The sequence below is a fragment of the Podarcis filfolensis genome (genome assembly GCF_964270895.1).
Source record: "Podarcis filfolensis genome assembly, chromosome: 2".
NCBI lineage: Eukaryota > Metazoa > Chordata > Lepidosauria > Squamata > Lacertidae > Podarcis > Podarcis filfolensis.
In genome coordinates this window covers 16,480,843-16,508,249 of record NC_139605.1, presented here as the reverse complement: position 1 = coordinate 16,508,249, position 27,407 = coordinate 16,480,843, and the positions used below count along the sequence as shown (strand labels likewise).

General features: G+C 47.7%; 1 protein-coding gene across 2 annotated transcripts in view; it reads right to left on the bottom strand.

Annotated features, from left to right (window-relative positions):
* Nucleotides 1-2,543: 2,543 nt before the first annotated feature.
* ABCF1 (ATP binding cassette subfamily F member 1) overlaps nucleotides 2,544-27,407 on the bottom strand; it is a 38,327-nt gene continuing 13,463 nt past the window's right edge. For both annotated transcript variants that reach the window (XM_083600658.1, XM_083600659.1), the window contains exons 9-28: nucleotides 26,995-27,075; nucleotides 26,702-26,746; nucleotides 25,348-25,464; nucleotides 23,838-23,930; nucleotides 23,473-23,595; nucleotides 22,032-22,132; nucleotides 21,188-21,273; nucleotides 20,023-20,162; nucleotides 19,135-19,283; nucleotides 17,557-17,640; nucleotides 16,598-16,722; nucleotides 14,084-14,196; nucleotides 13,445-13,616; nucleotides 11,848-11,922; nucleotides 11,376-11,446; nucleotides 10,062-10,094; nucleotides 8,442-8,610; nucleotides 7,188-7,252; nucleotides 6,139-6,211; nucleotides 2,544-3,046 (exon numbers count right to left, since the gene is read on the bottom strand). In XM_083600658.1, coding sequence (XP_083456784.1) covers nucleotides 2,880-3,046; nucleotides 6,139-6,211; nucleotides 7,188-7,252; nucleotides 8,442-8,610; nucleotides 10,062-10,094; nucleotides 11,376-11,446; nucleotides 11,848-11,922; nucleotides 13,445-13,616; nucleotides 14,084-14,196; nucleotides 16,598-16,722; nucleotides 17,557-17,640; nucleotides 19,135-19,283; nucleotides 20,023-20,162; nucleotides 21,188-21,273; nucleotides 22,032-22,132; nucleotides 23,473-23,595; nucleotides 23,838-23,930; nucleotides 25,348-25,464; nucleotides 26,702-26,746; nucleotides 26,995-27,075 — 2,082 coding nt within the window. In that variant the 3' untranslated portion in view covers nucleotides 2,544-2,879. The remainder of the gene's footprint in view (nucleotides 3,047-6,138; nucleotides 6,212-7,187; nucleotides 7,253-8,441; nucleotides 8,611-10,061; nucleotides 10,095-11,375; nucleotides 11,447-11,847; nucleotides 11,923-13,444; nucleotides 13,617-14,083; nucleotides 14,197-16,597; nucleotides 16,723-17,556; nucleotides 17,641-19,134; nucleotides 19,284-20,022; nucleotides 20,163-21,187; nucleotides 21,274-22,031; nucleotides 22,133-23,472; nucleotides 23,596-23,837; nucleotides 23,931-25,347; nucleotides 25,465-26,701; nucleotides 26,747-26,994; nucleotides 27,076-27,407) is intronic.

Sequence of the window (27,407 nt, the reverse complement as noted above, 5' to 3'; positions counted from 1 at the left end):
ATCCAATTAAACAAGTTTCTAGACCTCATGGATGCAGAGACAAGCTAAACAAGGAAAAGGCTCCACACACACACCTATTCCCTGTCCCATTCTTAATTCTCTTCTGCATTACTGTTCCACACTTGACCCAACTTTGTCCCAGTTGAGCTGTTACTGCTTATCATGGGATCTGAGACTGAATGAGACCAATTTGACTTAATTTGAATTAAAACTATTTCCTGCACGCCACTGTGTGTCTTCACTTACTACCCACTTAGAACACTCTTTAGCCCAGTGAATGCTACATGCTGTCTAGGCGAGTGGACGGTAGATTGGGATCTGCTGTTAGATTTAGGGGTGCGTTGCAATAGATTCAGAAGTGTATAAAATAAATAAATAAATATTTTTTTATTATTTATACCCCGCCCATCTGGCTGGGTTTCCCCAGCCACTCTGGGCAGCTTCCAACAAAATATTAAAATATAGTAGTCTATCAAACATTAAAAGCTTCCCTAAACAGGGCTGCCTTCAGATGTCTTCTAAAAGTCTGGTAGTTGTTGCTCTCTTTAACATCAGGTGGGAGGGCGTTCCACAGGGTGGGTGCCAGTACCAAGAAGGCCCTCTGCCTGGTTCCCTGTAACTTGGCTTCTTGCAGTGAGGGAACTGCCAGAAGGCCCTCAGAGTTGGACCTCAGTGTCTGTGCTGAATGATGGGGCTGGAGACGCTCCTTCAGATATACTGGACCGAGGCCGTTTAGGGCTTTAAAGGTCAGCACCAACACTTTGAATTGTGCTCGGAAACGTACTGGGAGCCAATGTAGGTCTTTCAAGACCGGTGTTATGTGGTCTCGGAGGCTGCTCCCAGTCACCAGTCTAGCTGCCGTATTCTGGATTAGTTGTAGTTTCCGGGTCACCTTCAAAGATAGCCCCACATAGAGCGCATTGCAGTAGTCCAAGCGAGAGGCAACCAGAGCATGCACCACTCTGGCAAGGCAGTCTGTGGGCTGGTAGGGTCTCAGCCTGCGTACCAGATGGAGCTGGTAAACAGCTGCCCTGGACACAGAATTGACCTGCGCCTCCATGGACAGCTGCGAGTCCAAAATGACTCCCAGGCTGCGCACCTGGTCCTTCAGGGGCACAGTTACCCCATTCAGGATCAGGGAGTCTTCCACACCCACCCACCCGCCTGCCTCCTGTCCCCCCAAAACAGTACTTCTGTCTTGTCAGGATTCAACCTCAATCTGATTTAACAATAGCAACCAAAGAGATTCCCTTCCCCGACCCTGCTAAATTAGGCTGCTGAAGCAAAGGTGGGGTAGGATCAGAAGGGGATTTGTGTGTGGAAGGGCAGAAGATTCTGTTTTGGAAACAAAACTGACTGGCTTGGCATGTCCTCAGCAGCACCTTAATCTTCAGTTCAACTTGCTGAGATGCCCATTTGTGCAATCATAGATCCATGAAGACCAAAGCTTGTCCACCCCTGGCCTTTGCAAACTGAGCTAAGGGTCTCCATCTGGCAAATATCACGACATGCACTAGGGGCACCAAGCTCTTTTTGGGGGGAGGCACATCTGCAAACGAGAGGAAGCTGTCATTGCAACCAGTTGGCTACTGGCTACAACAGAATGCTTGCTTCAAGCCAAATTTAGGGGTGGGGGGGCCGGCGGCGCTGCAGGCACATGGGCACCACATTGGCAACTCTGGTGCTATGAAGCAGAACTTTAAAACTGCTTAGAGGCCTCCCCCTCAAAGGAGGCAGTGATGGTGGGGAAACACTTGCCTGCCTCCTTCCCCTTGCTCAACCACCTTGTTCCCACCTTCTCACTCCCTATCCTCCAGAATTAAAAAAAACTAAACCTGTTTGCAATCGCATAGATAGCTCTGTTGGCTAGAGCGTGGTGCTGATAACAGCAAGGTCTCAGGTTCGATTCTCGTATGGGACAGCTGCATATTCCTGCACTGCAGGGGTTTGGACTAGATGACCGCCAGGGTCCCTTCCAACTCTATGATTCTAAGATAAATATGATTCTCCTTAAACAAAAGATTTTAAGTATATAAACAGGGGACAGATACTGAGTAGGCTCTTCTATGAACTGTATTAAATGTATGAAGTGCCGTATTTTTCGCTCTATAAGACGCACCAGACCACAAGACGCACCTAGTTTTTGGAGGAGGAAAACAAGAAAAAAAATATTCTGAATTTCATAAACCAGAACAGCAAGAGGGATCGCTGCGCAGTGAAAGCAGCAATCCCACTTGCTGTTCTGGCTTCTGTGATAGCTGCGCAGCCTGCATTCACTCCATAAGACGCACACTCATTTCCCCTTACTTTTTAGGAGGGAAAAAGTGAGTCTTACAGAGCAAAAAATACGGTATGTTGCTTTCTTCCTTGTTTATTCAGAGATATTGATAATCTGGATTATAATCTTAGCGACTCATTATCTGATGCATTGTTGCAAACTGTGCAATTATGTTTCCATCTCAGCGCTTGTTTTTCGATGTGCTGACATATATACACATCTATATACATAAATAAATACAAAGGCAGCCCATCAGGCAAAAGCATCCTTCACATTTTAATTTATTAAGTGTACAGTGGGAGGAAAAAGAGAGAGGAGATTTGTAAAAATGACACCAAAATGCCAGCCTCGGGGGCGGGGACAACAAGCCGCTGGGAGACACACCCACTCTTTTTCAACCCCCTCAAACATTTTTAACTTTCCTGCTGGTGGTGGAGAGGGAAGAGTAAGATGGAGCTGTTAGCTCCTTCTCAATGCTCACTCTTTCCTCCCTCAGCTGTCAGATAAATAGAGTCCGGCTTCCCAAGGAAAGGGAGGAGCTTCTGCTAGGAAAACCAAGGGAGGCGGGGCCTGTACTGAAGAGGCCCTGCCTCGTTCATCCTCATTCCCGGGGCCGATTGACCAGGACTTCGCCCAAGGCCTCCAGCACTTCACGCTTGTAGTCTTCGAAGTCACCATCTATCTGGTTGACAGAGCAGTCTTCCACCACCCAAAGGTGGCAGTTGGTCTCTGTGATAAGCCGGGCGTCGTGGCTCACAACGATGACGGCTGGAAGGGGGAAGAGGCGGGACAGTTAGCACATCCTGCTCTAAGAAAATCCCACTTGCTGCAAAACACCCACCCCCACAAAAAACCCCTTCCACAGGACAATATACCACACTTTTCTGTGTATAAGACAATGGTTTTTTACTCTAAAATAACATTAAAAAACGGGGGGTCGTCTTATACACGGATAGTGCATTGGGGGGACTGGTGATCGGTTGCAGCCGCAAGCAGGAGCTTGTCAGCAGCAATTTGGTGGGTGATTGGTGGCTGCGGCAAGGGCTGTTGTGGATTGGCTGCTGCTGCAGTAATTGGGCAGGTGATCAGTTGCTGTGACAAGGGCTGCTGCGGATTGGCTGCCCCTGTGTCAATTGGGCGTGCAATTGCCGGCTGCTGTTGGCTTCTGCAACACGAGCGATTGTCAGCGTTTGTCAGTCGGGTTAGTGATTTTCAGCATTTCCCCCCAAATTTTCTTAAATCTGAGTCCCCAAAAATTTATACATGGGGGTGTCTTATACATGGAAAAATACGGTATGTGCCTTTTCTGGTCTCAAGAGCTACCAGAGAGAAGTAGTGGCTGGGAACATGAGCAGGGCATGTTCATATTTGTACTGTATTTGTTAGAAAATGTATTTTACTAAGAATGAATTGTAAGGGTGAAAAGAAAACCAATGTAATGTAATAGCCGCAAAATCTTGTGACTCCAATTGAGGTCACAGAAATGTGGAATCATGTTCACATGTGGTGGGGGTGAAAATATGTAAATTTTTTTGGCAAAGGGTGTTTAAGGAGATAACAGAAATAAAGTCCAGGGGTAGCATTATTATCAATTTACAATGGAGTGGAAGGTTCGCAGGCTACAAAGGACTTGCTCACAAATTTCTTGACAGCTGCAAGAATTATTATAGCTAGGAAGTGGAAGGGGAAAGGTGAATACAAAATGGAAGAACGGTATAAAGAGTTGCGGGATATAGCTATTAATGATAAATTAACATGTGCCATTTAGGTAAGACGAGGAATATGCAGGAAAAATGATTTTGAGGAGATATGGAGGGTTGTTTGCAGAAATTGTACTGTTAAAACGGAAAGGGGTCAAACCATCGCTAGAGGTGTTGGAATTTTGGGAGGCTGGATAGTTACAATGGAATGGTCTCAGTGGTGGGGTGCACATTTTAATTCTCATTCATTTATGATTATTACTTTGTCAAAAAAGGAAGAATGTATGAAATGCAAATAAATGTATAAAATATAAATAAATAAACCATAAAAAAGAATGAAACGTGGAATCATTGCTGTGTCAATTTGTTAACTCCCTTTAAAAGTGTGTGTGTGTGTGTGTGTGTGTGTGTGTGTGTGTGTGTCTGTCAGATAGGAAGGGTTGGAGTTGGCGGTTGGCTGGCTGTTTCACTGAATACGGAAACTTCAAGCAGATGCTATATCTGGAGGAGTTTGTGAGGACAGACAAACTACAGACTGCTAACTTATGCTCTGCTATAAAGGAGTTTTGAAAGCAAGAAGCAAAAAGACCCTCTCTTGGGCTCAAGGGAGAGAGAAACACGTTGTATCAGACTTGATATGCATATACAATACTGCTTGTTAATATTTGCCATCCTGCAGGTAAAGAATTATCTTCAAAATCTTGTGTGTGAGGTCTACTTCATCACTAGGGCTTTGAGGGTGAAACTGCTGCATCGCTCTGCGTGACTTAGAAAAATAGCTAACAAGTGCCACACTGGAACTTGAGTCCATGCCCAGATGCAACTAGACTGGGTCTAAAGGTCTGTCTAATACAGTGGTACCTTGGCTCCTGAACGCCTTGCGAGTCGAATGTTTTGGCTCCTGAACACCGCAAACCCGGAATTGACTGTTCCGGTTTGCAACGTTCTTTGGAACCCGAACGTCTGATGCAGGGCCGGATTTAGGTTTGATGAGGCCCTAAGCTACTGAAGGTAATGGGGCCCTTTATATGTCCAGCTGTCCTTTGTCAACAACAAATTGTCGTTTTTTGTGTTGAATATATGCTATATGGTAATTTATGGACCTAATAGGATAGCAGGCGGGGCCCATTACTTACATCCTAGGAGCCTACACAACACAAAACACTGTTGCTGTATGTAGGCTTTATTTTATTTGTATTTTATCTTATATTTTGGAAATGTACATCCATTTTTTTTCCCTTTAAAATTTTTTTGGGCCCCCAAGAGAGTGGAGCCCTAAGCTATAACTTGTTTAGCTTATACATAAATCTGGTACTGGTCCGATGCGACTTCCGCAGCTTCTGACTGGCTGAAGGAGTTTCCTGCAGCCAATCGGAAGCTGTGTCTTGGTTTCTGAATGTTTTAGACTTCTGGAATGGATTCTGTTCAACTTCCGAGGTACGACTGTATAGCATTCTTCAGCTAGACACTACCGGGAAAATTACAAAACAGGGCATAAAGAAGAAAGCTACCCCACCCCTCGTCTGTCTCAAGCATCAAATATTCAGAGATATACACTTTGGTGCTGTTTGACTTTACCCCCAGAGGAGCACTACATTTCTTGAGACAGGCAGATGCCAAAAACTACTACTGCCTCTGAACATGGAGGTTTCACTTAGCTAGCCTTGGTCCTTGTTGCTAGATCTAGCCTCTCCTGTAGGTTTGTCTAATTCTTGTTAAAAGCAGCGATCGCAAGGCAGTGAGTTCCATATCAGCTACAAATGTCTGGGGGACTAAATAATTCTCTTTCCCCTCTTGTCCTGAATCAACTTCGTTGGCAGTCCAGTTCTGCTGCGTGTATGGTGTCTTCAGTCACATCCGCACCATGCATTCAAAGCACACACCTACCACTTTAGCAGTCACAGCTCCCCCCCCCCAAGAATCCTGGGAACTGTAGTTCACCCCCACAGAACTACAATTCCCATCACCCCCCACAAACGACAACTCCCAGGATTCACAGGGCAGAAGCTGTGTGCGTAAATATGCTTGAAATGGGCTTCAAATGCAGGGTCTGGAAGTGACCCCAGCTGCAAAGTGATCATTCCAAATGTAGGAAACATAATCCATATGCTCTTTAGAACGGCCTTCCCCAACCCAGTGCTCTCCAGATGTTTCACTCACCTCCTTTATACTCATTGATGGCATCGCCCAAGGCATCAATTGACTCAATATCCAGGTTATTCGTCGGTTCATCCTGGGGGGGCCAAGAAAAGTCACAAAAGAGGATGAAGTGCATGGGGGTGGGGACAGGGACAGTCTCTTGGATTTTCATTGCTCTACAGTGGTGGGGGGTCGGGTAGGGGGGTTGGAGAAGGATGCTTTCGACTCCCAGGTTCTGCAGCAGCCTTGCTGGGTTTCCAAGCATTAGCAACCAGAAGCCAATGCAGACTCAGGAAAGTGCTTTTAGGCCCTTAAAGATTAGCTCAGGATCTGAATCAGAGGGTAGTTGAATGGGGTTGTGAAGAAAAGAGAAATAGAATTGGAGGAAGGTGCACCAAGGATTACCATCCTTTCATTAAGAGACAGGGAAGGAAGGAAGGAAGCAAGGAGAGGAGGGAAGGAAGCAAGGAGAGGAGGGAAGGAAGCAAGGAGAGGAGGGAAGGAAAGAAGGAAGGAAGGAAGGGGGGAGGGGAGGGGAGGGAAGGAAGGCAGGTCTTATTGTGGCAATTCCTCGGGTGGAGCTAGGACATGGGTGGCACTGTGGGTTAAACCACAGAGCCTAGGACTTGCTGATCAGAAGGTCAGCGGTTCAAATCCCTGCGACGGGGTGAGCTCCCGTTGCTCGGTCCCTGCTCCTAGCAGTTCAAAAGCACGTCAAAGTGCAAGTAGACAAATAGGTACCGCTTCGTCGGGAAGGTAAACGGCATTTTCGTGCGCTGCTCTGGTTCGCCAGAAGCGGCTTAGTCATGCTGGCCACATGACCCGGAAGCTGTGCGCCGGCTCCCTCGGTCAATAAAGCGAGATGAGCGCCGCAACCCCAGAGTCGGCCACGACTGGACCTAATGGTCAGGGGTCCCTTTACCTTTACATCGGGGAACAATCCCAGTGCTCCAAGATTGATTAGGTTCAAATTTATTGCAATTTTGTAGTAATGAGATAACTATCACAATCTTACAAGATATATCCCATACGCCGCCCCTCCTCTTCAAGGAGTTATGTGTGGGACTCACCAAAATGAGGACATCTGGTTCCCTACAAGCGAGTTCAGCAAAGACCACGCGGGCTTTCTGTCCCCCTGGAAGGAAGTACAAAACAGAAGAGAGACAATGAATGTGAGATGCTCCCCCTATGAATAGGAACCTCAGAAGTGCCCATCTAGTCCAGCACCCTGTTCTCACAGGAGCCAGGGAAGAGTGCAAGCAGGAGCAATCTCCCCACTTGCGGATGGCTTTCAGAGGCACACCACCTTTGACATTGGAGGTAGGGAAACAGCTTTGCCAAAGCTGGGGCAGGTAAGATCTTTCATCCACTGAGGGCAGCTAAATAAGGACAATGGGTGGGGTCACAGCTGTTTAGCCCTGCAAGGATGACCATTTGTTATATGCATGCTTTACCAGAGATTCCTGCATTGCAGGGGGTTGGCATAGATAGCCCTCAGGGTCCCTATGATTCCACGAGCCCCAGTCCTTTTCTAAAAGCTATTAAATATCAGTCCCTGAAAGCCGCCCACTTCCCATTTCTCCAGCCCAAGGTAGAGCACGAGCAACGAAGGCCAAGCAGGGAAACTCTTCATGGCAACCCTTCGTTCTCCAGCCCACCCTGCCCCAAGGCTCCTCCTTTTCTTCCTCCTTCTCCCCACTCCCGAGAGAGTCCGTTTCTGAGCACAATTCAAAGTGTTGATGCTGACCTTTAAAGCCCTAAACAGCCTCGGCCCAGTGTACCTGAAGGAGCGTCTCCACCCCCATCGTTCTGCCCGGACACAGAGGTTCAGCGCAGAGGGCCTCCTGGTGGTTCCCTCACTGTGAGAAGTGAAGTTACAGGGAACCAGGCAGAGGGCCTTCTTGGTGGTGGCGCCCTCCCGTCAGATGTCAAGGAAACAAACAACAATCTGACTTTTAGAAGACATCTGAAGGCAGCCCTGTTTAGAGAAGTTTTTAATGTTTGATGTTTCATCGTGTTTTTAATATTTTGTTGGGAGCCACTCAGAGTGGCTGGAGAAACCCAGTCGGGTGGGCAGGGTATAAATAATAAATTTGTTGTTGTTGTTATTTATTACAGTGGTACCTCGGGTTACAAACTTAATTCATTCCGGAGGTCCATTCTTAACCTGAAACTGTTCTTAACCTGAGGCACCACTTTAGCTAATGGGGCCTCCCGCTGCCACCGCGTGATTTCCATTCTCATCCTGAGGTAAAGTTCTCAACCCAAGGTACTACCCGAAGTGTTTGTCACCCGAGGTACCACTATATTATTACTTTATATACCAGAGAGCTTGCAGATCTGGATGGTATGGGCATGGCTCTCCAGGCCAAACCGCCCCAGGCATTTGCGGGCATCCTGGTAGGGCAGGTTGAAGTTGCGCTGCAGGTACTCTGTCGCCGTTTCCTGCATATTCAGCTGGTCGGCATACTGCTGGTTGAAGAACCCGATTTTCTGCCAAGAGAGAAAAGGACAGGTGTTTCATCCTGCAAAGGGAAATGCCACCCGTCCGGTTGTGTGGCCTGCCCTGTCAAACACCCTCCTATTCGATGTCAAGGAAATGAACAACTATCTGACGTTTAGAAGACACCTGAAGGCAGCCCTGCTTAGGGAAGTTTTTTTAAAAAACTGTTTTATGAGTTTTTGATATTCTGTTGGGAGCCACCCAGAGTTGTTGGGGAAACCCAGCCAGATGGGCGGGGTATAAATAAGCTATAAATAAATAAGATATATTAATTACCACCACTACTACTACTACTACTACTACTACTACTACTACCACCACCACCCCACTCCCTTAACCAGTTTAAAAGGGTGCCACACTGAGGTGCTGTGCGAGCTCAGCCATATGTTCCTGGCACCTCTGGACAGAGGAGAGGGACTTGACATCTTTCCGCAGGGCCTGCAAGACAGAGCTATTCCACCAGGCCTTTGGCCAGGGCACAGTCTGACCCGCTCTCTCCTTCTGTAATCCTCATAGAGCTCTAGCCCAATAGTTGCCATTAATTTGATTCTGAATTGATTTTAGAATGTATTTTAATTAATCAACTGTGTGATTTTATGTACACTGTGCTATTCTTACTTCTTGTTAGCCACTCTGAGCCCAGCTTCGGCTGGGGAGGGCGGGATATAAATAAATAAAAATTATTATTATTATTATTATTATTATTATTATTATTATTATTATTATTATTAGAGATCCCATTGCTCTGCACTGATTTTTCAGCAGACCACTCTTAGAGACATGCATCCATTATGCGTACATCCCCTGTACTGCATCCCATATCCAGTGGACCTGTGGGCACACTATAGCAGAGTTTCAGCAAGAAGTGAGGCTGCGTAGGGTATGTGGTGCCACGAAAGCTTCTTTATTTACAGCAAATCAAAACAACAAAGATGGCTAGTGTGAGCAGCGTCTCACATGTCTTCTCTGTCCGAGAGCAGAGAACAAAGAGCAGAAAACTAAAGCACAAAGAACAGAAGTTCAGTGTCTGTTCCATACACTTCCAGCAGTATGGAATGTAAATAAGGATCACATGATCCAGCAATGAGAGAATGAAATCCCAACATCCACGAGCTTCTTGGAGGAGAGGCGGGGAAGAAATGTAATAGCCATCATAAAAGAAAGAAATCAATCCAGGGCCTCTCACATTCAACCCCAGGACCCTCTGCCTCCCAGCAGCTTCTCAAAAGCAAAGATAGGAAACCCCTCTGCCATATGTGTCTTGTCAGGTGAAGACATAAACTATTTGTTTTCATGGTTTCTTGGAACAAACCAGCTTCCAGCAGGACAAAGATCCTTCCATTTGGAGTCACATGCTTGCTTTGCTATTCCAGATGTGAACCGCCCACCCCCCCTCAAAATGTCATTCCACATTCCCTGCTGTATTGCCACGGGTACTTACCAGCCTGTGGTTTTTTCTCATTTCCCCTCTTGTCTGGAAGGATGAAAACAGAAACAAAAACAAGTTAAGAGTGTAGTCCAAAGGTCTAATGACCTTCCCTGAGATCCAACCAGATTAAAAAAGAAGTGCTCAAAAAGATCGGATTCAGCAGGGCCAAAATGCCACGTGCAAGGATGTTGCTTGTGCCCAGAGCAGGAAAGATGATAAGATACCTATGAGGGAGGACTGGCAGATGAAACTATTGGACTATTGCAATGATACATAGACTTTGGATATAATTGTGGACTGTAAACTGGATAGACTTAAAATCTGCAGTTGGAAACGTTTTTTAATGAAACCACAGAGGGGAGCAGCGAAGTCCTAGGTTTCGAAAGAATATTTGTGTTAAATTTTAATATTTGCAAGAATATTTTTCTGTGAATGAACTTGTAAAACCAAACACACAAACACACACACACAAAATGCAGCCTATTTTGGGATCGTGCAAATTGGAAAGGAATGATTTTGTGCCTGCTTAAGGTACAAGAGGGACATTTGAGCAGCAGTGATAAGAGTTTGCCTGGATTTGACCAACACCTACTGTTCTTTTGGTCCCCGTATGGGCCACCAAAACACACACACACAAACACCCTACTGTTCTTTTGATTAAAATTTTGGGTTGGACAGCTCTTGGGATAGATGTTTGCTCAGCAGTTAAACTCCTCAGGTCCAGGCCTACAAACCTGGGTAGGAGAGAGCTTGCTGGCTGCAAAGCAGAGCCCAAGGTTAAATGCTCTTGCAGAAGGCCCCAGATTCACAGGAGGTGAGCAGGCATAGACAACAGCTGGGCCTGCTCCAGTCAGACCGCCCTGTTCCCACCACAGGGCCAAGAAACACCACTTGCCCTGCAGGAAGGAACCCCTGATGCGAGTTCCTGTTTCAGCAGGGACGGTTGTTTTGTGAGCACATGGTCCTTGGTGTACCTGTAGCGCTTTTATAAATGTTGCTTAAAGGACTCTATATTCAAAAAGTGGTATATGAATCTACTAAATAAACACGTGGCCATCCACAGATGGGTCCTGCAGCTCGCCCCTTGCTCCCCAGCAATGGCGTGGCCCAATTCATGCACCAAGGGGGGCTGAATTTGAGGACACACCTAGAGCAGCCCTTCTCACTGCCTGAGCAGAAATGGGACACACATTCCTGGCGGGATCAGCAGAGGCATGTGGTGGAGGGAAGACAAGCAGAAAAGGGAGGCCATCTCAGGAACAAAGCGGGATGATTAAAAAAAACGAGGAATACAAAAAAGGGGGAAGAGGGGCAGGGCTCACTTACCGGCGTCAATTTACCCGTTAACAGCAACAGCAGCGTACTTTTCCCGACGCCGTTGGGACCCACGATACAGACTGAGGGGAGAGAGAAAAGCAGAGTCAACTCTGAGATCCCTGCGTGGCAAGCGATGCTTTCAGGAGATCCTCCCCGTGGCCTGCTCTCAAGAGCTGAGGCAGACAGACTTGAGAAGGGAACTCTCAGGCAAAAATAAAACACTAGAAGATGTTAAAACAGGGATAATCAAGTGTGGCTCCAGATGTTGCTAGACTCCCAACCTTTAGCTGTGACGGCCTGGGCTGATGGGAGATGGAGTCCAACAACATCTGGAAGGAACTATGACGGTTTCAAAGGACATCACGTAGCCAGCACGCTGACGTGGATTTCTCATTCAGTAAACAAGAGGCAAACATGAAGTGCTGGCATACAAGTTTCTTAGAAGGACTTATTCACCGCCCCCGACCCCAACATCACTTACTTCGAGATTCCATGTCAATCCCAAAGTCCAAATTTTTGAAAAGAGGCTTCTGCCCCTCATAACAGAAGTCCACACCTACAGGAGGGAAAAAGGAGGAAAGTGGGCTACAGGGAAGGAAATATCTCTAACTGTAGTCACCCTGTTGTAGGAAACCATGGAAATAAATTTTGTGTGTGCGCACGCTATTCTCAATAAATATATTAATCTATTATTATTTCTAAGTTAGTTTTGAAGAAGCAATGGAACAAAATAGAATCTGGAGATCTCAACAACAGTGTTTCTTTTTAGACGCAGCTTCACAATTAAATGTATGTTTTTGGTCTTAGTGGCTCGTTCTAGCTACGCAAGCCTGTTTTGCTTTCGTTATAGTACAAGTCCATTTCATATATGTTCTTATGTGCTATTGCTGTAATATATTGTTGTAGCTATCATTTACAATGATTGCCTCTTAAAACTACAGTGGTACCTTGGTTCTCAAACAGCTTAATTGTCAAACAAACAGAACAGAAGTGTTCTGGTTTGTGAACGGTTTTTGGAAGCCGAACGTCTGACACAGCTTCCGATTGAGTGCAGAAAGCTCCTGCAGCCAATCAGAAGCCGCGCCTTGGTTTTTGAATGGTTTCGGGAGTTGAACAGACTCCTGGAACCGATTAAGTTCAAGAATCAAGGTACCACTGTATCTGGAAGCAAAACACTCGTCACAAGAACTTAGTTGTTTTCATAGTATGTTGAGACACATGTAAAAGGTAATTCTTATATGTTGTAGCAATAATCATATATTAATATCTATCTATCTATCTATCTATCTATCTATCTATCTATCTATCTAATGGGATGCAGGTGGTGCTGTGGTCTAAACCACTGAGCCTAGGACTTGCTGATTGGAAGGTCGCCGATCGGAAGGTCGGCGGTTCGAATCCCCGCGACAGGGTGAGCTCCCGTTGTTCAGTCCCAGCTCCTGCCAACCTAGCAGTTTGAAAGCATGCCAAAGTGCAAGTAGATAAATAGGTACGGCTCCGGTGGGAAGGTAAACGGCGTTTCCGTGCGCTGTTCTGGTTTCGCCAGAAGTGGCTTAGCCATGCTGGCCACATGACCCGAAAAAAACTGTCTGTGGACAAACGCCGGCTCCCTCGGCCAGTAAAGCGAAATGAGCGCTGCAACCCCAGAGTCGTTCGTGACTGGACTTAACTATCGGGAGTCCTTTACCTTTACAGTGGTACCTCAGGTTAAGTACTTAATTCGTTCCGGAGGTCTGTACTCAACCTGAAACTGTTCTTAACCTGAAGCACCACTTTAGCTAATGGGGCCTTCTGCTGCTGCCGCGCCGCTGGAGCACGATTTCTGTTCTCATCCTGAAGCAAAGTTCTTAATCCGAGGTATTATTTCTGGGTTAGCGGAGTCTGTAACCTGGACCGTATGTAACCTGAACCGTATGTAACCCGAGGTACCACTCTGTCTGTCTGTCTGTCTGTCTGTCTGTCTGTCTGTCTATGTAATAGATGCCATTGATTTCTTTTCTTTGTGATTTTCCGGTCACCAAGACGACTGCCTGCCCCTGCTCCCCGATGGACTCTCCCTTGCTAACGCAGACTCGTACCGTGCAAGCCCAGAATGGGTGGGCTGAGGGGTGGCGGGTTTGGAAAGGTGAATTTAACAGTGTACTCCTTTGGCCGCTTCAGCAGCTCGGGCACCTCGCTCGCCTCTTCATCCGGGTTCTTCTTACGGCACTTCTGCTGCTTTCGGGTCAGGGCCTCCTTGGTCTGCTTTTCCTGGGGATGGCCGGAGGGAGACAGGTTAACGGGGACACCGATTATTGGCAAGCATTCTTGACAGGCCCAATCTCGGCCGCTATGCTCTTTTAATCTCAGCAGACAGAAACCCTTAATTAAAAAGTGCAATACTGTGTACATTTTTTCAGAAGGGCCACTGAGACTAGAACCAACCCCCCTCCTGTCAACTTCCACCACTGAAGTAAAAGTCTGCCCTGATATCCGAGGCCACGCAGAAGGCTAAGGGTGCCATCTTATCCCAACGGTTGTGATCATTTAATCGCTGTAAAGAACACTGCAGCGTGTAGTTCCACAGATTAACTCATGGAAAAGCTCTGCCGCCTTGGACCGCCCTGCTCCCAGGAAGCCCACAGAGAAGAACCTAACTGTGCAAATGTTTATTGGGGGGGGGGGGGTTTCCTCCCGAGTCTGTGGGTCCCATGACAGAATACAAACCGGAAACCTACTGCCTGCTTTGTTGACTTCCCTCCGGCCTTGAGGTCTTTCAGTTTCTTCTCTTGCTTCTCGTACTGTTTCAGAAGCTCCTTCTGTTTCTGCTGATACATCTTCTTGAAAGTCACTGGGGTGGGGTGTGGGGTGAAGAGAGATGCAGAGGGGTGAAGAGAACTCTTAAGAACTGCATTGGTTGGATCAATCAGCCTGGATCTGCCTTCTCCTGTTGTTGGACAACAACTCTCATCAGACCCGGTCAGCACCCAATAGCCAGGGATGATGGGAGTTGTAGTTCAACATCATCTTGGAGATCTGAACTATCTTGTCTTGAATTGGGAGTCTAGCTGTGGCCAGCAAAGACCTTGAGGCAACGGCTCTCCACCATGTTATGAAGCACTCCTTGGAGCCCAGCTTTTTGCTATTGCAGACAGCGCCTGAGCCTGGAAGTTCTATTTTGGCCCTGAAAAAGCCTCCATGGCGTGCGTGTTTAAGCTAGCTTAGTTGCAACATCTCCGGGGGGGGGGGGGGAAGGGTGTCAGGATTGCAAGTGAGAACTGCAGGCTGGCATACACACTTCATAACACCCAACACTTGCAGGCACCGGTATTTGCTAACCAGAAGTATATTGCTACCAGATGATTAGCTGTTATAGGTGATAAGGATGCATGAACTAAATCTTCCAAGAAGAGGTTTGTGAATGACAGGTGACAGAGATTCAAACCTCCCTGGAAATGCACCCTGGGAAAGTCAGGCATGGGGAAATCTAGTTTTGCAGATACCCCTAGACTATGGGAAGTGGATTCCAACGTGATCCAAGTCACTGCTTGTCGCTGAGCAGGGACTTGTTTTGCTCCAGGGCTCAAAACCAGCAGCAACCTGGTTTCAGTTGCTCAATCCTAGAAAATACATTTGCACATTTGATAAAACTGCCTTGCTATCTCAGCACTTGCATATTGGCAAAAAAAAAAAAAAAAAAAAAGGCCGGAGACACGTTAGGCTGAAACGCCCCGGAGTTTTAAGATTCCACCCAGTCTACTGAATCACTAATCTTGAGCCCTCGTGCTTCCAGAGGGGTGCCCCGCCATTTCTCCTCCCATATTTAAAAAAAGGGGGGGAGAATGGAGCCACCTCTGCTTAGAGTTGGGCAGGGAGTTTGAATTCTGACACCTCATTACTGGACAAGCATATTTGCATACATTTATTTAGTTATTCTGCTGGCAAAACTGAACTTTTCTGTCCCGCTATTCCCCATTCTCCCCCTTCCTTGAATTTAAATTGATTTCATCAGGAGCCAGAGCAAAGGGAGAGAAAGAAAAGGGAAAGAAATTGCCAAGGAGTCATTTCTGAACTTTGCATCAAATGGTCTATGTTGGCTGAGTTAAGTCGTGAGGTAAAATATATTGAACAGAGAGAGAGAGAATGAGTTTTGCCAAACGTCAGCATTCCACGTTCTGTGTGAAAACGTCCATTTCTCTTGCCCTGGTGGAAGGCGTGGGAATTGAGAGGCAGCCCTGAAATCTTTTGCTACAGTCATGCGACTCCACTCCAAGTCACAAGATCTGTGTCCTTGCTCCAGTTTGAACAAAGGAAGGAGTTTATGTTGTATCTGCAACAAATGGAGGCCTCTGGAGACATGGCTCTGTGGCAAGGAGATTTCACAGTCTAACAACATTCCACCCAGAAGCGGTGTTTTGGGCCTCTAAGTTTCTGAAGTACTGCATTCTGAACTAGAAGTAGACCTCAATCTCAGAGACTCAGACAGGGCTTAAATGTACAAAAGTAACAGCAGCCTGGGCACTTGGTGAAAATCAGGCCCTCTCCATTGAGAGCACCCCTTGAGCTCAGTTCAATTCACACGACTTCTAGATTCAACCCTCTGATTCTATTTGAAAGCTGGCCTTTAAGGGCATGCAATACTTTATGCTCTTTAAAACAACAGCAACCCATACAACACAAAAACATGCAGGGAAAAGACTGCCCCGACAAGAAGAAAAGAAGGAGAAGAGTTTGGATTTGATATCCTGCCTTTCACTCCCCTTCAGGAGTCTCAAAGCGGCTAACATTCTCCTTTCCCTTCCTCTCCCACAACTAACACTCTGTGAGGTGAGTGGGGCTGAGAGACTTCAGAGAAGTGTGACTAGCCCAAGGTCACCCAGCAGCTGCATGTGGAGGAGCGGAGATGCAAACCCGGTTCACCAGATTACAAGACTACCGCTCTTAACCACTACACCACACTGGCTCTCTAAAACCCTTCAAATTCCAAGGAATTTTGAAGTTGAAATGTCTGAAGTCAAAATCCAATTTCTCTAACTTGACAGATTTCTAGATTTTTTTTTGAGGGGGGGGGGAAGCTTCAGTTCTACAAAATTACCTCATGACCGATATTGAATGAGTTTTCCTTGATGTTTCACTTCCTTAACTCCCCCCCCGCAAAGAAACACAACAGCACCCTAGCAACGGCATTGCCTCCCCCCCAACAAAAAAAACTGCCTAGCCCTTCCAATATGGAGGCTTCTGTGGGCACTCACTGTAGTTTCCCCGGTAGTAGAAAAGCTTCTGCATGTCCAGATGGATGATATCCGTACACACGTCGTCCAGGAAACCCTGGTCGTGAGAGACAATAAGGAGGGTCTTCTTCCATGTTTGGAGGTAGCTGTAAGAGAGTATGGAGCAATTGTTAGACAGTGAAAGAGAGAGGACTGGTTTTCACAGTTTTAACCCATCACCAGATGCTTTTTAAAAAGATTATAGGGAGTACATTTTCCTTGTAATGGAACCACCCTGCTTTGGAAGCAGCGGCCCAGAGCGCCTTCCATCAGCTGGTGGCCCAGCTATGCCCCTATCAGGACAGGGATAGCCTAACTATCCCTGTCTATGCTCTGCTAACCTCAAGGTTAGATTACTGCAATGCGTTACATGCAGGGCTGCCTCTGAAGACGGTTCAGAAACTTTAGCCGATGCAGAATTCAGCGGCCAGGTTGCTCACCAGAGCAAGACGGTTTGAGGATATTACACCGATCCTGGTCCAACTGCACTGGCTACCAATTAGTTTCCGTGCCTGATTCAAAGTGCTGGTTTTGACCTATAAAGCCTTAAGCAGCTCAGGACTGCAATACCTCAAGGACTGCCTCTTTCCATATGAACCTACCCGGACCCCGAGATCATCTTCCGAGGCCCTTCTTCGTGTGCCTGCTGCTCAAGAGGTCCAGAGGGTGGCAGCACGAGAACAGGGCCTTCTCTGCAGTGGCTCCCCGTCTGTGGAATGCTCTCCCTAGGGAAGTTCGCCTGGCGCCTTCATTATACACCTTTAGGCGCCAGGCAAAAACGCTCCTTTTTAACTAGGCCTTTGGTTGATCTGATTGGCATCCTATACTCTTTTAAAATGTGGCTCTTTTTTAGGGGGGAGTGTTGTTGGGTTGTCGTTTTTATTTTGATTATATATATTGTGAGATGTTATGCCCCCAGACGCACGGAGGCAGCGACTTACTTGTTAAGCCAGATGACGGCGTTGAGATCCAAGTGGTTGGTGGGCTCATCGAGCATCAGCAGTGTGGGCTCCATAAACAGCGCTCTGAAAGGAGAGCATGGTTAGCAATGACAAAGGGCCAAAGCTTGGTGGCAGAGCATCTACTTTGAAGGCCGAAGATCCTGGGTTTGGCCCCCAGCATCTCCAAGTGGGGCAGGGAGAAAACTGTGCCTGAAACTCTGGGGAGCTGGTGCCAGTCAGAGTAGACAATACTGAGCGAGATTGTTTGACTGTTCCTGCACAAGCAACAGACAGCATCTTAAAAAGCAGAGACATCACCTTGTCAACAAAGGTCCGTATAGTTAAAGCTATGGTTTTCCCAGTAGTGATGTATGGAAGTGAGAGCTGGACCATAAAGAAGGCTGATCGCCGAAAAATAGATGCTTTTGAATTATGGTGCTGGAGGAGACTCTTGAGAGTCCCACGGACTGCAAGAAGATCAAACCTATCCATTCTGAAGGAAATCAGCCCTGAGTGCTCACTGGAAGGACAGATCGTGAAGCTGAGGCTCCAATACTTTGGCCACCTCATGAGAAGAGAAGACTCCCTGGAAAAGACCCTGATGTTGGGAAAGATGGGGGGCACAAGGAGAAGGGGACGACAGAGGACAAGATGGTTGGACAGTGTTCTCGAAGCTACCAGCATGAGTTTGAGCAAACTGCGGGAGGCAGTGGAAGACAGGAGTGCCTGGCATGCTCTGGTCCATGGGGTCACGAAGAGTCAGACACGACTAAACAACAACAACAACACACAAGCAACAGAGGCCATTTGCTCTTCGTGCTCAGTTCCTGCATAAACTGGCTTGGCCTCTCCTTAAACAGGCCCACATTTCACTGGCGACTAGGAGTGGACACCGGCCGCCTGATCAGTTCTGAACAGAGGAGAGGTGCAAATAAAACATCTCTTTGTGGGTGAGAGTGGCGGTGGCTGATATTGGTATCTATCCTCATATTGACAGGAAAGGGGGCACGCCTTGCGCTCCTGTCTCATGTTCAGCTCTTTTATAAGTGGCAGCCATTTTGTGTTACATCACACCGCCAAGGCAGCCATTTTGTGTCTGGTGCCCACGGCACTTTCTCAAAATTTCAAAATGTGCTCTGTTGGCTCCCATGACAATCCCTGATCTACATTGTGTGGTGCAAGACAGAGTGCGTTTTGAGGCAGAACGTGGCAGTGGCGGACTTCCTTATCCTAAAGCCACTCATGAGAGGAGAAAATGAGTGGTATATCACCGAGTTGTACACTCGTAGGAGACACAGTGAAATTAGCGGACATGACTAGGTTAGGCCCATTAACGTCTACTCTGAGGAAAACTTAGTTGACAACCACTCATCACAAGCTAGCACCTGTGACCTTTCACCCCTTGCTTTATTGGACTCCCGTGCCACAATCTGAATGATGCTGTATTGGATTTCCAATTAAAACTGTTCCGTTACCCAGAGAATATTGGCTACGGGCCAACAAATGAAAAGGAATTAACTTCAAGGATACATCATGCTGATGCTCCCATTTCTCCACCTCTCCCCACCTGACAATTACCTGGCCAGGGACACTCTCATCCGCCAGCCTCCGGAGAACTTCTTGGTCTGCCGATTCTGCATCTCAGGGTTGAAGCCCAAACCTGCCAGAATTCTCCGGGCTTTTGCCTCAGCTGCTGCGGCTCCTGTGGCCCGCAACTCCTCATAGACCTGGGGAAAGGGGAGGAAATATATGGCGTGAGCGGAGATCAACAAAAGGGAACAGGCTAACAACCAGAAATTGAGTGTGAACATATCCCTTCCTCTTTTCTCACCCCACAGGAGAAGTATTTACCGTAATTTACTTTGCTGCCCTTTGTAAGATAATAATGATGATGATGATGATAATAATATTAATAATAATAATAATAATAATAAATTTATTTATACCCCGCCCTCCCCAGCCAAGACCGGGCTCAGGGCAGCTAACACCAAATATAAAAACAATGGATTGAAATACAGCTTAAAAAACAAGATTAAAATACAACATAAAAACATTAAAATGCAGCCTCATTTCAGTGGAAACTCAAATCAAAAACTTTTTTGGGGATGAAAACATCAAGTCTTCACCAAGGTTAACCAAGATGCCACCATCCATCCATCCAATTCTTGGATCAGTGGCCCATGGCCCATTTAGTCCAGCATCCTGTTCTTACAGCAGCCAACCAGATGCCCATGGGAAGCCTGCAAGCAGGACTTGAGCGCAAGACCACTCTATCCACCTGTGATTCCCAGAAACTGGATGTGCCTGTAGTTATATTTTTGCAGTTCTGCGAATGTATCTAGGGACACATTTTGAGCGATGGCAGCCATTCCAGAACAGAGAGCTCTTTGTGCAAAATACTCCCGCCTGGGTAACCCAGTTTTGTACTGCCCCACGGTCACAGGAGAGGGAATGCTCCACGAGTACCTTCTCCAGCCGCTCTGCAGCCCCGTCGTCCCCTTTCTCCAGCAGCGCCTGCAGGCGCTTCTCCTCCTCCAGCAACTTCAGCCGCTTGGTGTCAGCCTTGAGCACAGCCTGCACTGCGGGGGTCTCATCCGCAACCACCTCTGTGAAGATGAAGGACGAGGACACCACCGTGAAGACCCTGCCACTTAAGCCCCACAGCCAAGGATTGATCAAAGCCTGCACCAAACTTTTTTTAAAAAAAGAAAACCTCTGCAGCCAAAACACTCATATTGTGCTACTGAATGGAAAGGGGGCAGGGCTCTAAGATCAGTGGCTGAGCATCTGGTTTGCATGCAGATGTTATGGACTGGGGAACCCACAAAGGAACCCTCAGGGGAAGAAGGCTCAGAGCTCAACGACTGGTGGTGGAACAAAGCTAAGCGATCAGAGGGAGAAGAAGGAGCAGACTGGGAGAAGGTGATGTCGGAAGCTGAAGAGGCAACAAGGTTTAGTGAGCAGGAAGAGGCTGTGGCAGAGAGCAGTCTAGAATCAGAGCAGGGGTGAAGAGGCAGAGATCTGGCTGCTGAAGAAGCAGAGAGTCTCCCCCTCCTGCTGCAACCAGCTCCTCTCCCCTCTGGTTTCCCAGAACATGCAGAGAAATGAAGAGGGTGCAGCAGAGACAGACAAAACAAAGGAGCCTTGGGCTGCTGCGGAAGGAACCAGAGGAGGACCCTTCTTAGAGAGCGGTGGGAAGGCAGGGACCTTCAGTCTTGGCAACTGCCTCATTGGGGCAAGACCCTACTGGGATCACTAAGGCTGAACTGTTTTGCTTTCTTCACTGATACTGGGTGTTTTATGGCTGACCTACTCCTGACTGTGGCTCCTGACAGCAGAAGGCCCCAGGCATATCTAGCTGAGGCTAAGAAAGACACTCTGCTGAACCCCTGGAGAGCTTCTCCCCATTGGTGCAGGCAGTACTGAGATGAGCCAGTGGTTTGAGTCGGTTCTGTGAACTGTCCTGAGACCTGCGGGTATAGGGCGGTATATAAACCCAATCAATCTATCTATCAATAAAATAATAATAATAGACAGCAGCTTTCTTTGTTCTTAATAAGAGGGACCACATGGCTAGGCGGGACAGTGAATGAGCTGCCACTGCACAGGGGAGGAACGCTTCTTCCTTTACCTTGTTCACAGAGCAGGACATCAATATTGGGAGGAATGCTCAAGGCCCGGTTGGCAATATGTTTCAGCAAGGTGGTTTTGCCTTTCCTGAGAGAGAGGGAGGGAGGGAGGGAGGATTGGAATATTGGTGCTCTCCTTAACCAAAAGCAACCATAGACAAAACAAGAGCTACAGATAAAGTGCTCAAAAGGAAAGTTGCAAACATACCAACAGATGTTTAATATTCCATGAAACGCTACAAGGACATTTTTTTAAAAAGCACTCCTATACAGTGGTACCTCTGGTTACAAACTTAATTCGTTCCAGAGGTCCGTTCTTAACCTGAAACAGTTCTTAACCTGAGGTACCACTTTAGCTAATGGGGCCTCCCGCTGCGCCCCTGCTGTGTGATTTCTGTTCTCACCCTGAAGCAAAGTTCTTAACCCGAGGTACTATTTCTGGGTTAGCGGAGTCTGTAACCCGAAGTGTTTGTAACCCGAGGTGTTTGTAACCCGAGGTACCACTGTACTAAATTTATAAAGGCACAGGTCGAATAAAAATGGGAGCAGCCATTTTTTAATTGGCATGTGCCTGAGGGATTGAGGACAGGAGTACTTCCTTAATATGTTTTTGCACGTGTAAATGGGACCAAGACCACTGAAATAATTCCACCTGTGTGGTCCAGAGAGGAGGGAAGGCCTCACAGCAACCGAGGTGGAGAATATGGAATCAGGCAGCAAGCTCATAAGGTCGCTTGGGGCCCAAGCTGCTTACAGCTTTGTGAATTAAAGAGTTAAAGTGTGTTTCATCATCCACTGCGGTAAGCAAACAAAATGGTGGGGATTCACCTCACAACAGACACATACCCGTTAGGCCCCACCAGGCCGTATCGGCGCCCGGCCACAATATATAGATCTGCGTTGACAAACAACTCTTTGCCATGAGCCGAGATGCTAAATTTCTCCAGCTGAAAAAGAAGGTAAAGGAAATCAGAGAGGTACTTTTTATTATAATTTACTTAGGAGACCACTGTAAGCAGATAAAAAACATTAGCAGGACTTTAATGACACTTGTAATGTAGGAAATAACACGGATAATAGGGACAGATATAAATTATGGATTATGAAATAATATGCAGTTGAAAAGGTTGATAGTAGAACCCAGGGAGGGGGTGGTGGGAAGTCTTGAGATTCAGAGAAATCTCTTAAATATGGATATGCATTCTGTATTGTTATAACTTTGCACTTGTAAAATTAAATAATAATAATTTCGAAGGGGGGGAAGGTCCTGTCTTTTAAGCTCTTGTTTCCATCTGCTGGCTCTGAATGCTTAGACAAGCCTACCCAGGATGCGGGTTTTAATCTACTTTTACTCTACTCTTGTTCTAACTTTTTGGAAGTCTTAAATTATTGCCATAATTTTTTCTTCATGATAATTTTGTTGCTTTAGCTCTTTTGTAAAGTGTTTTGAGGCTACCTCCCTTCATTCTCCTAAAACGTCTTTCCTGGACCCTCCACCGAAGTTCTTTTAACTGGAGATGCTTCAAATTTGGCCCAAGGCCTTCAAGCCTTGGCCCAACCTGTTTCCCTCCATACAGATGTTTCTGGTGGGAGTTGAAGTGCAAAACATCTGGGCCAAAGCTGCCCTTCTTGCAATCTCCTTGCTCTGCCAAAAGTGACTCAGCTTCCTCTTAAGCTTATACATCCATCGAGAAAATATACCGTATTTTTCGCTCTATAGGACACACTTTTCCCCCTCCAAAAATGAAGGGGAAATGTGTGTGCGTCCTATGGAGCAAATGCAGGCTTTCGCTGAAGCCTGGAGAGCGAGAGGGGTCAGTGCGCACCGACCCCTCTCGCTCTCCAGGCAGCTATAAGCAAGCCTTCTGAGCCCGGCGGGAGTTCCCACTGGGCTCTGAAGGCTTGCAGATAGCAGCCTGTTCTGGGGGCTGAGGTCGGGGGAAGCTCGGGCTTCCCCAGCCCCAGGGCTAAAAACGAAGCTGCGCGCAACCTCTCCCGGCTGGAGAGGTTGCGTGTGGCTAAAGAGGAAGCCAAGACAGCCAGCGGGATGGATCCCGCTCGCTGTCTTGGCTTCTTTGCTCTTTGGGGCTGGGGGGGGGGGGGAAATACATTTTTTTTCTTTATTTCCCCCCCTAAAAACTAAGTGCACCCTATGATGCGGTGTGCCCTATGGAGCAAAAAATACGGCAATTAGGCGTCCACTCTTGAGATGCAATGGAAGAAGAGAATGGAGGAATGATCCAGACTGGAGGGGCAAGGTGGAGGCACTGGATCGAGACAGGCGTACCTTGATGTCAGAGGCGTTCTCCAGCATGGCCTGCCGTGAGGACATCTCCGCTTGGGACACCGAAAAGTCGTTCTCTGCTGCGCTGGCTGCTTTTAAGGTTGCCACTTGCCGCTCAAACTCCAGCTGTTGGAAGGAGGAAAAAAGGTCTGGCTGTGAAACAGCAGCAAACAAGAGACTCTTCCCCATCTACCATTTGCCAGGTGCCAGTCTGCCCACTAAATCACTCTCCAAAAACTTATTTCTATCCAGGGAATGCTTTACCAGGATTTGACCTTACAACTGGCAGGCAGAGAAAGCCCCCTGGCCAGCCACAAACAGGAATAACCTTTTGGGCCTTTTCCTTCGTTCCCCGGCAGAGATCTCACCTGCTTCTTGAGCTTCTTCTTCTCCTTTTTGCTGAGATGGGCGTAGGGATCGTCTTCCTTCTTCTCCCCTTCCTCTCCCTCCTCTTCTGACTGCTACAGAAATCACAAGGTGGTGTAGTTTGTGTTAGCAAACGGGGCCTTGAAAGGAAACCAAGAAGGCCCTCATACGAAACCTTTGGAGAGACCCTGTACTGCTCCCCACCTCCCAAGTCAGTTCAGAGTTAAGACTCCTCTCCTGCCCTCTCTCGCTTCTGGTACGGCTCTGTAGGGCTCAAGAGTCCTTTCTGCAGGGAATGAACCCCAGGAGATAGAAGAGGTGCTTCCATAGACCTCTTCATTCTCTCCAGAGAACTTGCCGGAGTTCGGGGTCAGTCACAGGGTTGAGAAGTGGCTTGCTCATATAGCTCTCCCTTTCATTCCTTGCCCACGTGAAGTAGAAAGTAAGAGGTAGGAAGGAGGAGGTTTTTTGGGGGTGGGGTAAGCTGCAGTGGCACCTAGGTCTTATTGCCCCAGGCACTAGGAACAGCCTTGCCTAACCTGGGGTCCTTCACATGTTTTGGACTACAACTCCCATCAGCCCCATGCCGGCTGGGGCTGATGGGAATTGTAGTCCAAGCCATCTCCAGGTTGGAGAAGGATGTTTGAAGGAGTATGGTTTGCACTCCACCCTATGGGTGACTTGTGGAAGTCAGTCGGTAGTTCACCGCACCTCAACCAGTGTGACGTATCAGCAGAGATTCCCTGCTCCCAGCAGAACAGCTTCTTCCACAATCGCCCGTTAAGGGGGGAAAACTCCTCGCCCACACAGTTCAAAGTAACGAAGTGAATGCCCTAGAGACTATTATACTTTCTCTAGGCATATTTCCTGAACCAATGGGAGGGTGAATGGCTCAGCAAGGCATACACTCAACCTCCCTGGTGTTGCTACAGTAACCCAGTGCGCCTGGCACTCGTATCTCGAAACATCCAGATGTGGGAAATATACTCCAAGCACTGTGCCGTTTCACCCATTGCTAACATGGCACCAACACACACACCCCGTTGCGTTTTGCCAGAACCCTCACCAATAGGTGAGTTTGCCTTGCCCAGTGTTTTTTGTTCCTAGTAGACAGGAGGAGTAGAGATCTAAGCTATGCACACAGGCACCGGTAAATACAAGAGACAGCCAGCGTGGCGTAGTGGTTAGAGTGTTTGACTGAGACCTGGGTGATGTGGGTTCTAGTCCTCACTCAGCCATGAAGCTCACCTTTGACCCACACCCGATCTCAGCCTAAGCCATCTTGCAGGAATTTTGTGAGGATAAAATGAGGGAGAGCCGTGCTTGAGAACCCTGGATGAACGAAGGAGGGATGCAAGCGCAATTAATAGAATACTAATAAATACCAAACAGCCTATGTGTATGAAAGGAGGGAGCAGGAGCCTTAAATCTCTCTCCTCTGCCTTCCTGCATAAGGTGGAATGCAGTGTGGACAAAGCCCAACTGACGCAACGAAGTCACAAGCTCCCTTACCGGCTGGCTGCCCTGTTTGGGCTTCTCTTTGCCCTTTGCGGCCTCTTCCTCTTGGTCATCCTCATCCCCCTCTTCCTCGTCGTCTATCTCCTCTGCCTCCAGAGCGGCAAACATGTTCTGTGGAACCAAAGGGGAAAAAAACTCGTATAAGAATGTGACTTAAGAAGAGGCCCGCTGGGTCAGGCCAATGGGTCTTCTAGAAACAAAAAAAGGTATAGGACGGCTGGACAGTTATGGGGAGCGGCACTCATCTCACTTTCAGGCTGAGGGAACCAGCATTTGTCCACAGACAGCTTTCCGGGTCATGTGGCCAGCATGACTAAACTGCTTCTGGCGCAACGGGACACTGTGATGGAAGCCAGAGCGCATGAAAACGCCGTTTACCTTCCCGCCGCAGCGGTACCTATTTATCTACTTGCACTGGTGTGCTTTCGAACTGCTAGGCTGGCAGGAGCTGGGACAGAGCAACGGGAGCTCACCCTGTCGCACAGATTCGAATCGCCGACCTTATGGCCTGCAACCCCAAGAGGCTCAGTGATTTAGACCACAGCGCCACCCGCAGTCCCTGGGTCTTCTTGTACAGCATCTTGTTCTCCCATGGCCAATCAGATGCCTGCAGGGAATCTCCTAAGCAGGACCTGAGCACAAGAACATTCTCCCCTCCTGTGGTTTCCAGCAAGTGCTATTCAGCATTCCTGTCCCTGACTGTGGAGACAGAGTATAGCTTTCCTCAGGAACAGGTTACAGTGACTGCGCTTGTGCATCATGGCAAACCAAGGGTGGGGAAGAACCTGAGCCAACCCCCCCACCCCAGTGTTGATGGACTACAAGTCCCATCCTACCTGACTCCAATGGCCATGCAGGAGAGCCAGTACGGTGCAGCTGCTATGAGCACTGGCTCAGGACATGGGAGCAGGCTTCAGCTGCGAAGACCACTGGCCGAACCTTGGCCAGGCATTGCCTCCTAGCCTAACCTACCTCACAGGGTTTTGAGAGAATAAAATGGGGAGCAGGAGAACACCATGTACACCACCTCAAGAGGCGTTGTAATGTCACCACAAATAAAATAAATAAACACCATCTGCAGGGCCACAGATACCGCACTCTGGCAGTAAGCCATGGTTGGTCGTTTACTGTGAATGCACAGATGGCTCTTGCTTCAATTTCCTCCCCGCTAGCAAGTGGGAGCAACAAACCATGGGCTGTTTTTCTCTCGAAGAAACCATGGCTTGGTAAAACCAAGGTTTGCTCTTGGCTGACAAACACTGGTTTGTTGGGATGCCGGTGGCACAGCACTACTAAGTCTTGGGGGTTGGATTTTGGCCACCAGGAATCTCCTTGAGGTGTCTCTTACCTTGGTCGGCTGATTCTTCTTCCCTGCAGCCTGTTTGGTCGCAGTCTAAAAGAAGTATGGAAAGAGATGAGAGAGGCAGAAGAGAGCGTGAAAGGCAGCTGTTGCAGCAAACCCTTTCTCCTCCACATGCCCAGATCTTTCCCCTCTGCTCTAAGGTGAGTTAAGCAACTTGAGTATCAGCTATTTTAGCTGTCAGGCACATAACCCAGAAGCCTGGGATTCTCCTATTTGTCTAAGCACCCAACCAACCACCCAACTCTTCGCATGACTCTCCCAGTCCTCTCCTGCTCTACCTTAGCTTTCTCCTTGGGTTTCTTTAACTCTTCGTTGTCTTCCTCCTCATCGCTCTGAGCCAGGATAGCAATGGCTGCACTCTAGGAGTGCAGGTGAAAAACAGACAAAATGTACAGGTCATGAATACCAAGTCAAAAGGGGGTTCAGCACCCTGGGTAAAAAATAGTATTATCACTATTATTATGGTCATCATCACAGTGGTACCTCTGTTTTCAAAGGTCTCAGAAGCCGACTGTTTTGGTTTTCGAACCCCAAAATCCCAGAAGTAAATGCTTCCGTTTTCGAACGCACCTCAGAAGTTGAACGACTTCCGCTGAGGTTTTTTTTCCCAATTTCTCCATTGAATTTGCAGACCGCCCTTCGTGCCTCGTATTTCAAATGTTTCGGAAGTCAAATGGTCTTCCGGAACGGA